This window comes from Telopea speciosissima, chromosome 6 (genome assembly GCF_018873765.1).
Source record: "Telopea speciosissima isolate NSW1024214 ecotype Mountain lineage chromosome 6, Tspe_v1, whole genome shotgun sequence".
In the NCBI taxonomy this organism is placed as follows: Eukaryota; Viridiplantae; Streptophyta; class Magnoliopsida; order Proteales; family Proteaceae; genus Telopea; species Telopea speciosissima.
Genome location: NC_057921.1, coordinates 56,116,586 through 56,131,670, shown reverse-complemented (window position 1 = coordinate 56,131,670; position 15,085 = coordinate 56,116,586). Strand labels below are relative to the sequence as shown.

The 15,085-nt window shown below is 41.0% G+C and overlaps 2 protein-coding genes and 1 long non-coding RNA gene across 5 annotated transcripts; 2 read left to right on the top strand and 1 right to left on the bottom strand.

Moving 5' to 3' along the window:
- Positions 1 to 3,986: 3,986 nt before the first annotated feature.
- Positions 3,987 to 4,585, top strand: LOC122665960 (monooxygenase 3-like). Its single transcript, XM_043862079.1, has 3 exons — positions 3,987 to 4,172; positions 4,221 to 4,336; positions 4,435 to 4,585. The coding sequence occupies exons 1-3, from the start codon at positions 4,074 to 4,076 to the stop codon at positions 4,583 to 4,585; spliced, it is 366 nt and encodes a 121-aa protein (XP_043718014.1). The 5' UTR covers positions 3,987 to 4,073.
- A 218-nt stretch (positions 4,586 to 4,803) lies between these two features.
- LOC122663945 lies at positions 4,804 to 10,256 on the bottom strand. The gene is made up of 3 exons (XR_006333250.1): positions 10,016 to 10,256; positions 8,709 to 8,716; positions 4,804 to 5,034 (listed from the first exon to the last, which is right to left on the bottom strand). It is a non-coding gene; the product is annotated as an uncharacterized LOC122663945 (long non-coding RNA).
- On the top strand, positions 9,415 to 13,959 carry LOC122663942 (monooxygenase 2-like). 3 transcript variants are annotated; one of them, XM_043859617.1, is made up of 7 exons: positions 9,430 to 9,569; positions 9,618 to 9,733; positions 9,834 to 9,980; positions 10,989 to 11,054; positions 11,197 to 11,359; positions 11,854 to 12,082; positions 13,145 to 13,959. In XM_043859617.1, the coding sequence occupies exons 1-7, from the start codon at positions 9,471 to 9,473 to the stop codon at positions 13,651 to 13,653; spliced, it is 1,329 nt and encodes a 442-aa protein (XP_043715552.1). In that variant the 5' UTR covers positions 9,430 to 9,470; the 3' UTR covers positions 13,654 to 13,959. The 3 variants fall into 3 exon arrangements, with proteins under 3 accessions (XP_043715551.1, XP_043715552.1, XP_043715553.1); XM_043859616.1 differs by having other exon boundaries at positions 9,415 to 9,733; XM_043859618.1 differs by lacking the exons at positions 9,430 to 9,569; positions 9,618 to 9,733 and having other exon boundaries at positions 9,842 to 9,980; positions 10,981 to 11,054.
- The last annotated feature ends 1,126 nt before the right edge of the window (positions 13,960 to 15,085 follow it).

Genomic DNA, 15,085 nt, shown 5'->3' with positions numbered 1-15,085 from the left:
ATTGTGATTTCCTTAAAGCAAAATTGGGACATCAGCCTTCGTGGGGATGGCGTAGTATCCTGGAAGGTAGGGAAGCCTTATCTATTGGTCTTTTATGGTTGGTGGGGAAGGGAGATAAAATTTCTGTTTGGAATGATAACTGGATTCCTTCAGCTAAGAATTTCAGAATCTATTCTCTCAAACTGGACAATTGTCCAATTGAGAAGGTGGAGGACTTGATTGATGCCCAATCAAGATCGTGGAAGATTGATTTGTTGGATGCTTTTTTTCTACCTATTGATAAGAAGGCTATTCTTAAAATCAGCCTTAGCTTGTTTCCAAATGAAGACGTTTTGGTGTGGGGTGGAGCTAAATCCGGCAAATTTTCTGTGAAATCAATGTATCATTTGCTCAAAAATAGGAAGGATTTGAAAAGCTCTAACCGTTCCTCCTCTTCCTCAACCTCTCATAAGAATTATTTATCTATGACAGATATCTACTGGAGAAGAATTTGGAATGCCAAGACTTTGCCTAAAATAAAGCTATTTTTGTGGAGAAGTTGCGCTGATGGAATCGCAGTGGGTCAAGGTTTCCTTGTTAGAAGAATCCCCATCAATCTGGCTTGCTATAGATGTGGAGAGAGGGAAGAATCCGTGGGCCACACTCTTCTTACTTGTTCTTTCGCCAGGGCGGTTTGGTTTGGTTCATCCTTATCCATGTTAACCAACTTTACTCAATCTGATAAAATGAGTGATTGGTTCCATTGTTGGGATGATTTATTTGTGAAGGATAAAAAAATGGCGCAAGAGAGGTTTTCTATGGCTTCGTTCCTGATCTGGTTTATTTGGAAGGCTCGAAACCAACTGATCTTCAACAACCAATGTTGGTCTCCTCAGCAAGTGATCTCTATGGCTGAAAAGGCTTTCAATGAATTCTCTGAGGTTTGTTTTAAGTCTAATTCAGTCCCTGCTGCAGTTTCAGTTCGTTCTCCTCCCCCTCCTTGCGGCTGGTCCCCTCCTGATGATCCTTTTGTGAAGGTAAATTGAGATGCAGCTTGGGTGAAGAAGACCAATAGAGGGGGTTTAGGAATCATCATCAGGGATCATCTTGGGATTCCCCTTCATGCCTTTATTGCGGGTTTTGATGGTGTCTCAAGTCTTTTCGCTGAAGCTGTTGCTGTTAGAACTGGGTTTCTTCAAGCGGCGAAGTGTGGTTTCTCTTCCATTGTGGTGGAGTCGGATTGCTCAAATTTGATCTGCCAAATTAACTCTAAAAGTTTCGATTTGGAGATCAGTGGGGTGGGATTTAATATCCTTCAGCTTCAAGATTCCTTTGCTGCTTGTTTTTTTAGGTTAGTTCCAAGGTCGTCTAATTCAGTTGCAGACTCCTTGGCCCGGTCGGCCCTTTCGGATGAGTCCCCTATTGCTTGGCCCGTTACCTCTCAGTGGCTGATAAATGTTTGTAATTTACATGTCACTGCTTGTATCAACTCGATTTCTCAATGAATTTGCTTTTTACCAAAAAAAAAAAAAAAAAGAATTCACAGTGATTTCCATTAATGGTTAGTTTAATGGCTTGTAAAGCACAAGAGTCCCCTATTCAGTGTCTCCCCCACGGCCCTTAGAGAAGCTGTATCTCTCACTCTCTCCCCTGTTGTCTCCCACCGTCTCCTTGGCCTACCTTCTTCTCCGTCTTGTCTTCTAGAAGAAGAGGTGCAATAGAAAAATAGTTTCACTAGGGTTTGAAGTTTTAAGGGTTACAAGTATCGACAGAGTTCCAAGGTCTCTGATTTGGGTGAATCCCAGAGAGGTTGTGAGTTCTCTTAATAATTGTTTAATTTTCCTCTCTCTCTCCCTCACGGATAAAAATCCTCTCCAATTCTTTAATCTGGCAATACCTGGCAATACTTCCTTCATTGTGCAACATATGACACAAACAAATCTAATGGCTGATAATCCTTTGAACCATTTAATGAAACCCTACCCGTTTTGGCAACCAGATCCTCTCAACCCGAGTAGATCGTAAACCCAAAAACGCTAGGAAAAAAAAACGCAGCAATAAGGAAACACTTTCAAATCGCTTCCATCTCTTGGTTCATCTTCTTCCCTTCTTCCCACCATTAGAGAGCTGCAGAGGTTACACTTTCAAATCGCAGAGTTCTTCGTTGGGTGCTTGTGTTAAATTAGGGACAGGTATAAAAAGGACCACCACCGACAGTGTTTCTCTTTCGAAAGAAACTGTTTTACTTTGTTGTGTGTTCGCTCCGTGCGAGATAGTGTACCAAAAACTGCTTCCATTGTCGATCCAACGACCTTCTTGTCTTCTCCCATGAAACGACCATGAATCGCTCGCAACCCACTACAAGTACTTTTGAACCTAAATTTCGGTTACTGCCTCTATTCTGGGAGCGGTGGTAAGAGAAGAAATGGTTCTGTGAAGGATTAAGGAATTCTGTTTGCAAGAGAAATCCCTCCGAATGAAGATCGACACACTGTGGAGGAGCGGGTTCAGTTTAGGCGTGGATTTGGTAATGTCTTCTACTGGTTTTGTACTCAACAATCGCTTCTCTTTTTTGCTCTTTAACTGTACCCACTACTAAATGTCTAAATCTCTTTTCTCGTCTACACTATCTCTCTACCTCTTCTTTATTTCTTGCTTTTTAGGGTTTTCGTTTGCACTTATCTAGGTTTTAGAGTTGCGACTTTTTGAGATTTCAGAATGAGAGGTACATCTATCCCTAATTTCTTTCCCATTTTGTAAGTTAGAGGAGCTGCAGCTTGAATCTGTTGACATTTCGTTGATTTTGGAACTTTTCATCTTAATCGGGTTTCTCGGATCAGGCAAATAAAACGGGTAGAGTTTCATTAAATGATGCAAAAGATTATCAGCCATTAGATCTGTTTGTGCCATGTGTCATGCAGTAAAGGTAGCATTGCTAGGTATTGTCAGATTAAAGAATTGTAGAGGATTTTTATCCCTACCCCTCCCCTCTTCTTAATTATTATTTGTGAAAGCCAAATAAAGGTCGATCTCCCCCATGGCTGTGTCGAACCAGATATATCTTCTTGTGTTTAATTTGGTTTTTAATGTTGTTCTTGTGGATAATAAAAAAGGCATATATAGATTAGAAAAACAGGAAATAACCATTAACCAGACAGACCAAGTAGGAAGATCTAAAAGTGAAGGGGAAGAAGAAGAAGAAGAGCAAGAAGTGATTACCTTCACCACAGCCAAGCTTAGTTCCTTTGTAACGAGTCTGAGTCTGTAAGAATTCAAGCAAAGTAGTGGAAGGGTCGACTTTAGATATCTCAAACCTCTCACCATTAACAGCAAAAACCAGTTTCTTCCCCTCTCGGTTTTGGGAGAGATGGGTTTTGAGAAAGAATCATGTTTCGAAAATAGAAGATGGATTTGGTTTTGGGTTTAGATGGAGAAAATGGGTTGAGGGTTTTAATTAGATTTGGTTTCATAAATGGAAGGAGAAAGGGAAGTCATGTGCAAGATTAAATTTTTATCACCTCCAATTCGTTGTCCGCTCCAATTCCCTCCAATCCCTCCCATAGGAGCAGAAAGAGATGGATTTGGTTTGGGGTTTAGATGGAGAAAATGGGTTGAGGGTTTTAATTACCCCACCTAAATGGAAGGGAAAGGGGTGCAAGATTAATTTTTATCACCTCTATTTTCTATTCCTCCATGTGGAGCAGAAATGACCACTACCCACCTTGGCGGGGTAAGGTGGTCATTTCATGGAGATGAGGAATTGATAGAGTGATAACGATTCGTGCAAGATTGGGGAAAATGATTTAGGAAAGATGAGGGCATTTTGTCCGTTCACCCCTTGAGTTTAACACTATTAGATCTAAACTAATGGAATGGGAATATTTGTTAACTATTAAGAACCTCAGGGGCACGCAGAATTTTTCAAAACTCAAGAACTTTTCCAGAATTACGTCAAACCTCAGGGTTACGTGAAAAAAACCCCTCAAAATAAAAAGAATCTCATTGCGGCAAACAGCATTTATCTACGCCACTTGTTTCCATGGCTACCTGTTCATTTCCACTCTCTCTTTTCCCATTCGATCACCACATAGCTGATGAAGCAGAGATTTTCCATGGCGATTACCATTTCGACTCCTCTGCTTCTGGATTCCCCTGGCTCTCCTTGTTCTTCTCCACCTCTTCACTTCCAGGTTAGAAGAATACCTGTGCAGAGAAGATGTTTGCTTCAATCTTGGACCAGAAGAACGAGACCCATTAATTTTTCTCTTGTTGAAGCTCGTCCGAATGTCCGAAAGGAAGACATTGTCATCGTCGGAGCTGAAATCGCAGGTCTCGCAACCGCATTGTCCCTTCACAAGTCAGTTCCCCAAACTCTTAATCAACAACACGATCCTGAACCCTAATATTTTTGGATTTTGGTTTTCTTGGAACTTATGAGATTGCCCGCGTAATCAGGCTTGGAGTTCGGTCATTGGTGCTCGATCAAGCGGTGTCGCTTCAAACCAGTGGAACCTCACTAACGCTCTTCAAGAACGGATGGAGTGTGTTGAATGCAATTGGGGTTGCCGATGATCTCAGGACCCAGTTTCTTGATATTCAAGGGTGAAATTTCCACTTTAAAGAGAAATCCAATATCAACTATTTGGAACAGAAATAGCAGGTGTTCTTAATTATGGATCATCATTTCAGCATCAAGTTGCTTGCATTCAGGTTTTATTTTACTAACAAACAAACATTGGTGGCCCTATTACATCAATGACCAAAAGAAACCCTAGGATCTCTAGTCACAAATTTAGAAGATCCTTTTATTTGCTTTACTCTTTCTATGAGTAGAGCCATATATAATTGTTGATATAACAAGTGGATTAGATACAAGCTTGTATTCCCATCTCTGATTGCAGAAAGTCCTCTAAGGCTTTCATGTCTGAAGGAAGCAGACCCAGTGTTAGGATCTTGTTCTTACTATCCTTTCTCTGGGCATGGACAATAGCTACTTCCTTCTGTGGAGATGCATGTGCAATTTGCGCGGCACCTCCCCAACCAAAATCAATATCACTCCGGGAAAACAGTCTGACCATTTGTTGCCTATAAATGCTCTATCAGTAGATCTGTTTTTATTGCTTCTACGTTGTCCTTGCTCGATTGAATGTAGTCCAATTCAAGTGCCCTTTTGATCAAATCAACTGCAAACAACGGTGGCTTTTCAATTAGTTCTCCTGCACTACATCCACAACCTGTCAAAAAAATGGCATTGCCGAAGTACCCTTCTGGAAATGATGGAATTCGATGCCGTCCATCGACAACAATTAGAAGCTTTGATGGCTCAGAAGGGTTCATTTTGAGGGCCTTGGTTCTTGCACGCCATGTAAATGCCATGATCAATTCAAAATCTGTGGCACTCTTTATGGTTCCATCCTCCATAGCTATCTTCTTCAGTTGTATCATTTTTTGGAGATCAAAAACGAAGGATTTGAATACAGATTGTTCATCTTGTCGTAGCAAGGGAAAATTTGATCCATCTTCGTTCATTCCAGGAATATTGTCATGCTTGTATTCAATTTTAAGGGTTTGTCCTAGCTTCGTTATAGATCTATCTAAAAATGGAAGAACACTTAAGGGTAAGCCTCTAGCAATTTCAGCCCATGACTTCATAAATGCCATTAATGATGCTCCATCGCTCATGCAATGGTTCATTCTTAATCCAAGAACAAAGCTTCCACACTGGAACCTTGTCACCTAAACAACATTAAAACTACAATTTAGAATGCTCCGACTTCATCCTCAGAGGCACATCGTGTCCACGTTCTGGCTTGTCACAAGTGGCTCTGATTCAACTTGCTAGGGACTTGGGTATAATTCATCCTTAAAAGCTAGCAATTAAGGAGAGGGTGTCCAAGTACCTACAAGCCTTTCACGTGGAACCCAAACAAATAAAACTACAGGAAAAATGAATAATTAGTGTATAGCTTACCTGTACCGAAAGCAGTGGTATATCAAAAGGGTTCTTTGATTCATTGCAAGCATGAACAAGTTGTCTATGTAGTGGGAGATTGGGGATTGTAAAATCGCCCAACTCACGGATCTCACAATTTGCAACTGCTTCGACAAATGAATCACCACCTTCTCCTGTGCATTTCACCATAAATCTTCCATCTGGGATTTGTACAAGACTTCCTGCAAATGGATAGAAATGAACCAGAACCTTAGCCAAAGCTTGTTTCACAGAGATTCTCTGTCCCTCTCGTCCCATCCATCTCATAGCAAAATAAAATATCAAAAGGACCCATCAATAACTCATCTACAAGAGACAAATAATAGAGCCCCCCATCATCATAAGTCTTCTTTATTGTAGGACGAACAACATCAGGTTTAAACTTTGTTATTGTAATTGCTTCTCCCGTTCCAGTTCCAGTTCCGCCATGTGAAGCTTCCATTGAGTATGTCCTCCTCCTACCTGCACACAGCCTTATTGTAAGCTAACTTAATTTAGTGTTGTTTTATGCATCAATTTTATTAGTTACTTTACACAATTTGAATCCTCTGCTGCCGGGCAGCCATGCAGCCGGTTTGCAGCCTCACACAGGCAGGGGCGAAATGCCCACCCCACCCACTGCCTGAGCACCCTTCCCAGGTGGGCTGCCGGGCAGCCATATGGCCTGATTACGGCCTCACACAGCCAGGGCATGGACCCCACCTGGGCAAGGTGCTCGGGCAGTGGGTGGGGCAGGCATTTCACCCTTGCCTATGTGAGGACGCATGTTGGTCGCACGGCTGTACAGGATCACACAGTCTACTTTGCATGCGTATGACACAAACAAATTAAAGGGGTACTGTTAACACAAGGGCCATGCCGCGCACCGTAGCCAATGAGAACGTATGCGATGGCACAAAAGGGGGTGGAATTTTTGCCATACATGGGAGCATGACGGTCATTCCGACCCCTGTTGTGCGTGGGTGTGGCCCCTTCAAGCTTTCGTAGTATGTCAAGTACCTTGATAGCTTGACCACGAACATATGGTGACTGGAGTGAGCATTGTGACACTATTATACAACCGGAATGAAGGATTCTTGAGAGGCTTTGAAGAGACTAAACGATTTGGGGCAAGGGGGTTAAGTAAGGTTCCCAGCATTGTACTCTCTACGAATTTTGGTCTAGTCTCAGAGCAAACCGATACAGATGCACACACAAGTTAAGATGGAAAGTGATCAAGGTAGAAAGTAAGAAGCAAGAGTCATGGCGTTCCTAAACATACTAAGAGCAGCTTTATAAGTAGATGATGAGAAAGGGACCTGGGAAGCGGCAGAACCAATGTTGGATGTGTAGGTAAAGGATACTGAAAGGCACCTGGGCGCCACAACCAATTGCGAGGATGGACATTGTATTGCTGCACGCTTCTCCTAGTATTATCGTTGTTGATGTGATAAGGTCAGGAATGCGTCTCGTTATGATCTTTCTCACGAACAAAGTTGGATTCTAGTCACCATCCATAACTTCTCTTGGGAAAATTATCGTTACTGGGGGCGGTGCTGTGCACATCGTACGGTGCAGCACCACCCATGTGTGCACAATGAACTCTATCATACACACGTGGGCGGTGCTACACCGCACGATGCGTACAGCAACCCCCAAATACTGTGGGCGATAAGAACCCACTTGTCTTGTCCTCCTTTGGCCCTTGAGCTCTTATATACATAAAGAGTCATAGAACATTAAATACACTATTAACTGTTTTTCCTTTTATTGGTAACCCAACTATTATAACTGTTTTTTTTTTTTTGAAGTGGAAAGCGATAGAGGTCTTTTGCCACATCGTGCATTCCCACGAGTGTTGTCCTTGTGTAATGTTTGGATTAGACATAAACTGTGTAAACTAATCTCCCAATGCGATGGTGATCATAACCATTGGATACGAATATATGAATGTCTAAGTGGTCCTCCAAATGAATGGGTTCGGATCCTCTCCAACTACTTGGGCTTTCAACCCTCCAACTCCTCTCCACTTGGGATTAGGGATTTAAATAGATTAAATTTGACTCGGATTTATTACTATCTAAATATGAATCTGTTTATCGAATAACATAATTGTCTCTGATCCGATATCCAATGGATCTTTAAAAACTAATATCATATTCGAATTCGAGAGTCTATCGAATATTTCGATGTTATCCGATCCAATTAGTAAATGAATTTGACTTATATCGATTATGGAGTCCGATTAACAAAATATCGTTATAAAAGACTTATAAAAGACAAGAGCACATAGTCAAGCGGAAGATTATTTCAGCTTCCAATGTTTCCTACCCAGAACAATCCAGTAAATTATAGGACGGCCAAGCAACTGCAAGGAATTATTTACCTTCTGCCGGGAGAGAGATCCTTGCCATTCATAATGGTGTTAAGGCTTGATTCTCTTTCTTGCATGTGCGTCCAGTAGTGCTGAACGGTAACTTCACTACAGGGCAGAAATAAGGAATGGGCGTTAGCATTAAATGGAATTATTTTGCAGATTATTGGAAGCACCCAAACCAAATAAGTAATAAAACTATACAAGGCTAAATTAGGATGTTAAATCTGGACTTGAGAATTAGGGTTCGGTTGGGAGCAATCTAGTAATTTCAGAGTGAGCTGAAATTTCGCTTAATCAAATGGTGACTCGATTCTTCTTAAGTTTCAATCAATTTTTGACATCACCCAAGGGAGTTTATTATGATAGATTTTTTTGATGAACTTTGAAGGCTTAAACCCTGATTGGGTATTTTGTCTTCGTTTCCAGAGTTAGGGTTTTAGATATTTTGCTCAGAATGGTAGTCAGAGCCAGATTATTGAAGCGATTCATCTCAAGGGTACAAAGGCTAGAGATGGGCAGCAGTGACCAGTTGCAAAGATGGGAAGTCTTCTTAGTTTGACTGATGAAGAAGAAAACTAGGTTCAGTTATTTTAAGGAAAAAGGCAAAATAATTTTTCTTTTTTTTAAATCTAACCCGCTAATATCACTAATTAATAGTTAAAACTAACCTTGATTAGTTTTCGGGATAGGGGTGCGATTTGGCTCCTGTCCTGCAGTGGCGGGAGCTGGAGCGTCCAGCCCATGGAAACCACCTAAAAAAGGGGGTGGGGTGGTCATTTCACATATAGGCCCCACCTGTGAAATGACCACCCCACCCCTATTTTTGCTGTCGTTTACCTGGACTGGACGCTCCAGCTCCCGCCACTGCAGGACAAGAGCCAAATCCGATAGGGGTGGCGCTGATCATTTTCCAAGGAAAATTCGATGACGGTTCTTACACTAACTTGCGCCGGGGATGTCACTTTACCACTGATGTTGTAAAGACCAACGGCTTCTCTCTCCACCACTCTTTAATCTTTTATTTCCCGGGAAATTATTACTAGTGATTCTCATTGAGGCAAACAGCACCATCTACGCCACTTGTTTCCATGGCTACCTGTTCATTTCCACTCTCTCTTATCCCATTCGATCACCACATAGCTGATGAAGCAGAATGTTTCCATGGCGATTACCATTTCAACTGCTCTACTTCTGCATTCCCCTGTCTCTCCTTGTTCTTTCCCACCTCTTCACTTCCGGGCTGGAAGAATATCTGTGCAGAGAAGATGTTTGCTTCAATCTTGGACCAGAAGAACGAGACCCATATGTTTTTCTCTTGTTGAAGTTCGTCCGAATGTCCAAAAGGAAGACATTGTCGTCGTCGGAGCTGGAATCGCAGGTCTCGCAACCGCATTGTCCCTTCACAGGTCTGTTCCCCCCAAACCCTTGATCAATAGCACAACCCTGAACCCTAATATTTTTGGATTTCTGTTTTCTTGAAACTTATGTGATTGCCCGCGTAATCAGGCTTGGAGTCCGGTCATTGGTGCTCGAGCAAGCGGAGTCGCTTCGAACTAGTGGAACCTCACTGACTCTCTTCAAGAACGGATGGAGTGTGTTGGATGCAATTGGGGTTGCCGATGAACTCAGGACCCAGTTTCTTGAAATCCAAGGGTAAAATTCCCATTTTAATATCACATTCTCTGAACCAATTTAGATTAATACGTTACAAGGATGAAGGTCATTGTTTTCAATTTAGTGAAAGTTAAAATACTTTTTTGAGGGTGGAAATATCAAGCCTCATTAGCTCAAAGTCTGAATGCTCACAATTGGAGAATATATCAGTCTAAAATATTCAATTCATTGTCTCCAGTTTGAGAAAAATTATCAGTACCAATTAAGGAAAAATACTCACCAGCGTTTGATGGAGCTAGCAAAGGCAATCGTGACTGTGGTAGAGTTGGTTTTTCACACAATTTTTGGGGGTTACCAGTCATGTTAGCTCTATACTGAAGCCCCCTCTTCTGTGTTTTTGAACTCCTACGAAGTTATTTATACTCCTGTTGTTGTCATAAAGGGCAACTCTCTCGTTCCTGTAAATTTACTGTATTCTAGTAAGAAGACTCATGGTATCTATTGTACTGGTGGATGGAGCTTTGGATAAGATCATAACAGCTGATGTATTCCATCAAGCATGTCAAGCATATAATATAGTACTACTAGAGATATTTATCAAAAGAACAAAGAAATAACACCACTTAAAACCAAGGTTGCACATGATATTGCTATGAAGTGATGCAAATGGTGTACTAAACTCAAATGGAGTTAGTTTATTGAAAAATCCCTGATCTTGCAACCTCAGGCAAGCAAAAGTATAGGTTTCCAAGATGGTATGATATGAAAATTTTTTCCTTTGCTGGGTAAGACCTTTACCACCCCCCCCCCCCTAGTTGACACCAGTTTAAAAAATTTCTGGTGGCACCCTCAGGCATAAAATACGCATGTATGTACATATTCAAGGTGGCAATTGATATCATTAACATTTTGATCTTTCATCATTGTCAGAAAAAATAACTTTTTCTGTTTCATTGTGTCCTACAAAACTAGCCACAGAAGGTTATTGAGTAATTTGGTTTGTTGAGCCTTCTTTTTCTCAACTTCTTGATGGTATCAGCTGTGCAGGATGGTGGTAAAATCAGAAGATGGAAGGAAACTGCGTTCCTTCAAGTTCAAGGAGGAAGCTGAAGGGTAAAAAATCTTTCTATCTCCCATTTTTAGTAATGCATGTTTTGAACTCAGTGAAACTTTAGATATCCTTCTCTGTTTTTCTCTCTGGTGAGCTGAGGCTCATCTTATTCCTGTCTTCTACATTAATCAACTTATGCAACAGCCAAGAAGTCCGTGCTGTGGAAAGGAGGATACTTCTGGAGACTCTTGCCAATCGGTTGCCGTCAGATTCAATCTGTTTTTCTTCTAAGCTAGCAAAGATTGAAAAAACTGGAACTGGTGAAACACTGTTGGAACTTGTTGATGGGACCCAATTACTTGCAAAGGTACCTTCCACATCTTCATGGTGGCCAGTAAAAATCTTAATGACCTCACACTAGCTTATTATGATGACCTTTTCAAGTTAGGTTTTCTTTTGTTTTTCACAAATAATCAGTAGAACAATTAATCTAGCTGGCTTAGTTTATATGTCCCTTTAAAGATCCGAGTTACACCCGGGGAGGTGTTTACTCCATAAGAATGAGTTAGCAATGGCATAGAAAATAAGTGCACCCACACAGAAGGAATGGGAAAGCCTTCACTGAAATCAGTCCGAACTAGGAAATATCCTAGCAGTCAACCAGTTGGGTAGCTGACCATCTGTAACCAGATGATCATGGTGCAAACTGTATCATCTGGTGCAAACTGTGTAACTCTCGTTCCTTATCCATTTTAGGATTGATATCATACAACGTTTTGATAGCTTTATTTTTTTTTTCTGCTCAAGTTAGTAGTTAAAGTACATATTTGATGATATCATTATTATTTAAACCTCTAACAGGTTGTTATTGGTTGTGATGGTATCCGGTCACCAATAGCAAAGTGGATGGGATTCTCAGAGCCTCATTATGCTGGGCATTGTGCCTACCGTGGGCTTGGATTCTACCCCAATGGCCAGCCATTTGAACCCAATGTGAATTATGTCTATGGAAGGGGTTTGCGTGCTGGATTCGTTCCAGTTTCACCCACGAAAGTTTATTGGTTCATCTGCTTCAACAGCCCATCTCCAGGTCTACGTACTAATCTTATCTAGAAATTATCAATTTGGTCCGATGATGAAAACAGCAAGACTATTTGACTACTGCAATTAATTGCTGTTTTCCTTCCATCCACAAGGATGCAGTAGATCGGATGGTTCCTATCCCCTAGGGTTTTCCCACCTACGAAGCCTCTCCTTGGTGAAAGACATGGTTGAATACCCCCTCAAGCGAATTACGTAACTGGTTATGTTTTTTATGTAAGACCCCTTTTCAAAAACTGAACTTGGCTAAATTGTAATAGGATAGGATGGATGAAGTGGAGGGTGCATCTAGAGTGTTTACGCATCCCTTTAAAACTTAGAAAGGAAAATTTTTATAGGACAGTTATATTATCAGCAATGATGTATGGAGCTAAATGTTGGGCACTGAAGAAACAACATATAAACAACTTAGTGTAGCTGAAATGAGGATTTTGAGATGGAAGAGGTAAAATTAGAAAAGTTAAAAGTAGGAACTGAACAAATCAAAGCTAATTTAGAGTAATTCAGATATATGATAAGTCGTGGAAAGTCAGTTGAGATGCCATGGACATGTACAATGAAAATCTGTGAATGTTCCATATGGAGTGGTGATTTGATTCAAATTGAAGGGCCTAAAGGAGCCATGGGTAGGTCTAAAATCACTCTAGGAAAAATGATGAGAAAAGACATGCATAGCTTACGACTAGTAACAAGTATGCCTGCTTATTTGGAATTCAGTAATGCTCAAGCAAACCTGACCCATAGTGATCCTATGTTTGGAAACAATGTATAATTAACTAGTCTCATTTTGGTTTTGCAAATTGCTTGAGCCCATCACCTACTGTTAAGAAGGGGGAGGAAAATTAAATTTTCGATATCCTAAAATGAACTTGTTCTTGTTTTTTCATCAAGACGTTACTGATGCATCGATTCCTAATGATGAATGGGATCTAAACCTTATGACATCATTTTTGTCCTTCAATAAATAAAATACTCATTTGAACCTGAAGTTATCTGAACACCTTTTTTGTGGATTTGTTTGTCTGACAAACTAAAATGTATTGTATACCAGGTCCAAGGATTGATGACCCTTTTAGTTTGAAGAAGGAAGCTCGAGAGATGATCAAAGGCTGGCCTTCAGAGCTGTTAAATGTCATTGACATGAGTGCCGAGGACACCTTGAGTAGGACACCTCTTACAGACCGGTGGTTATGGCCAATTATAAGCCCTTCAGCGTCAGCGGATGGAGTTGTGCTGGTGGGTGATGCATGGCATCCCATGACCCCCAATCTTGGGCAAGGAGGTTGTTGTGCACTGGAGGATGCCATAGTTCTATCAAGAAAACTTGCAGGTGCACTGAAGTCTGGACATACATCTGTGGATGATGCTTTAAGATTATACACCACAGAGAGATGGCCCCGTATCTTTCCATTAACAATACGTGCAAACCTTGTTGGAGCACTTTTACAGTGGGAGAATCCTGTAGTTTGTGATATCCGGAATAGCATTGTTGTGCCTAAGCTAGTCAGGTTGCGCCCATTGTTGGAGCATACAAATTTCACCTTTGAGCCTTTGAACTAGAACCATAAAGAGTTTGATTCCGGTCAATTGAACATGATTCTGGGGAAGATTTAAGCGAAAGGTCATATACAGCCCAAATGCCATTCAACCAAAGTTCATTTCTTCTTTCAGACTCAGCAAATGGTGAGTTGTTTCATGTTAGAAGTACATACATGTTTGCAGTTTCTAATGCACAGGAACTTCTCTACTCTTCTAGTATATCTCAAGATGTAAGGTGGAAAACTAACTATTCATATCAGGTGGTGGTATATGTGAATACATCAGGAAAAAATTACTCCTGTACTGAATCAGATATAGAACAATTTTCGGAAGGAATGTTGGAATACATCATCGCAGTCAATCATTGTGGCATCGATAAATTAGAAAACAAATAACATCAGTTACAGGTCACCATTCAGATTCACTTCCCTGAAAACTTTCCAGTTTTGTGTTCTGCCAGTCGAGCTGGTGCATCCAAGTCTTCCAGGTCTAAGGTAGTTCAGCAAGCTAGTCTGACCTCTTTCGGTGTCCATGTTATACCATCTATTGTCAACTCCAGAATCGAATTCAAACTTCTGTGTAGCAAAGCAACAGCCATGAAGCTTAAAAAATATATATAAAAAGAATTAATGTTTTTCATCTTGTTTTATTGTCTCCAGATTTCTCATAGATCTTGTTCAGAGTCTTCAGACTGGAAAACAAAACAAAACAACAAAAATACATTTCCTTTTTTTTTTTTTTTTGGTGCAATTCAAGGGCCCACCGGCCATCAACCTCAACAAGACCCCACAAGGAAGCAATGAGGGGACCCACAAGGGTCAAATATGGTACCCAAAGGCTCCACTTATTGGAAAGCAATTAAATGTGGACTAGGTGTCACTAAGGAGACTTGAACCACCGATCAAGTGTCTGACGCAATTCTCCCAAGGGAGTAGCGAACCACCAGGGCAAGCCCTGGATCGACACAAAAATACATATCAAATATAGTGTAAGAAGGGATTCATCATATTACAGGAATTTGTTATAGGAATATTTCTAGCACAATCTTGACCCTTAATTGTAGTAATTTGTTATAGGGGAATAGAATGCCACCTGGTTGTGCGTGCTTGGAATTTCCACCTTTACATGGGGGCAAGGCGGTATTTCCAAACGCCGCAAGGCTGTTATGTGAGCATGACGGGGTAGGTACTTGCTTCCTTTGTTATATTAGTTATAGGAGTAATTCGAGCACTTGATTGTGTATATGTAACACTGCACATAATGAAATATTCAGAACCCTAATCTCACATTGCATCTCTTAATATGGTATCAACTAGGAGTGTAAGTTTGGCCCTGTGAACCTGAGCCCGCCCTAAGACTGGACAGGGCCTAGGTTGGGTTTTTTAGCTTGCAAGGTGGCCTGGGTGGGCCTGGATTTTCAGGCTCGAGGCTGGACTAGGCTGGGCCTAAGCTG

Coding starts and splice junctions, on each gene's coding strand:
- LOC122665960 (XM_043862079.1), top strand. CDS start 4,074: ATGAAGCAGAGATTTTCCATGGCGATTACCATTTCGACTCCTCTGCTT. Junction 4,173..4,220: donor CACCTCTTCACTTCCAGGTT/AGAAGAATACCT, acceptor TCTTGGACCAGA/AGAACGAGACCCATTAATTT. Junction 4,337..4,434: donor ACCGCATTGTCCCTTCACAA/GTCAGTTCCCCA, acceptor CCGCGTAATCAG/GCTTGGAGTTCGGTCATTGG.
- LOC122663942 (XM_043859616.1), top strand. CDS start 9,471: ATGAAGCAGAATGTTTCCATGGCGATTACCATTTCAACTGCTCTACTT. Junction 11,055..11,196: donor TTCAAGGAGGAAGCTGAAGG/GTAAAAAATCTT, acceptor CTTATGCAACAG/CCAAGAAGTCCGTGCTGTGG. Junction 11,360..11,853: donor GGACCCAATTACTTGCAAAG/GTACCTTCCACA, acceptor AACCTCTAACAG/GTTGTTATTGGTTGTGATGG.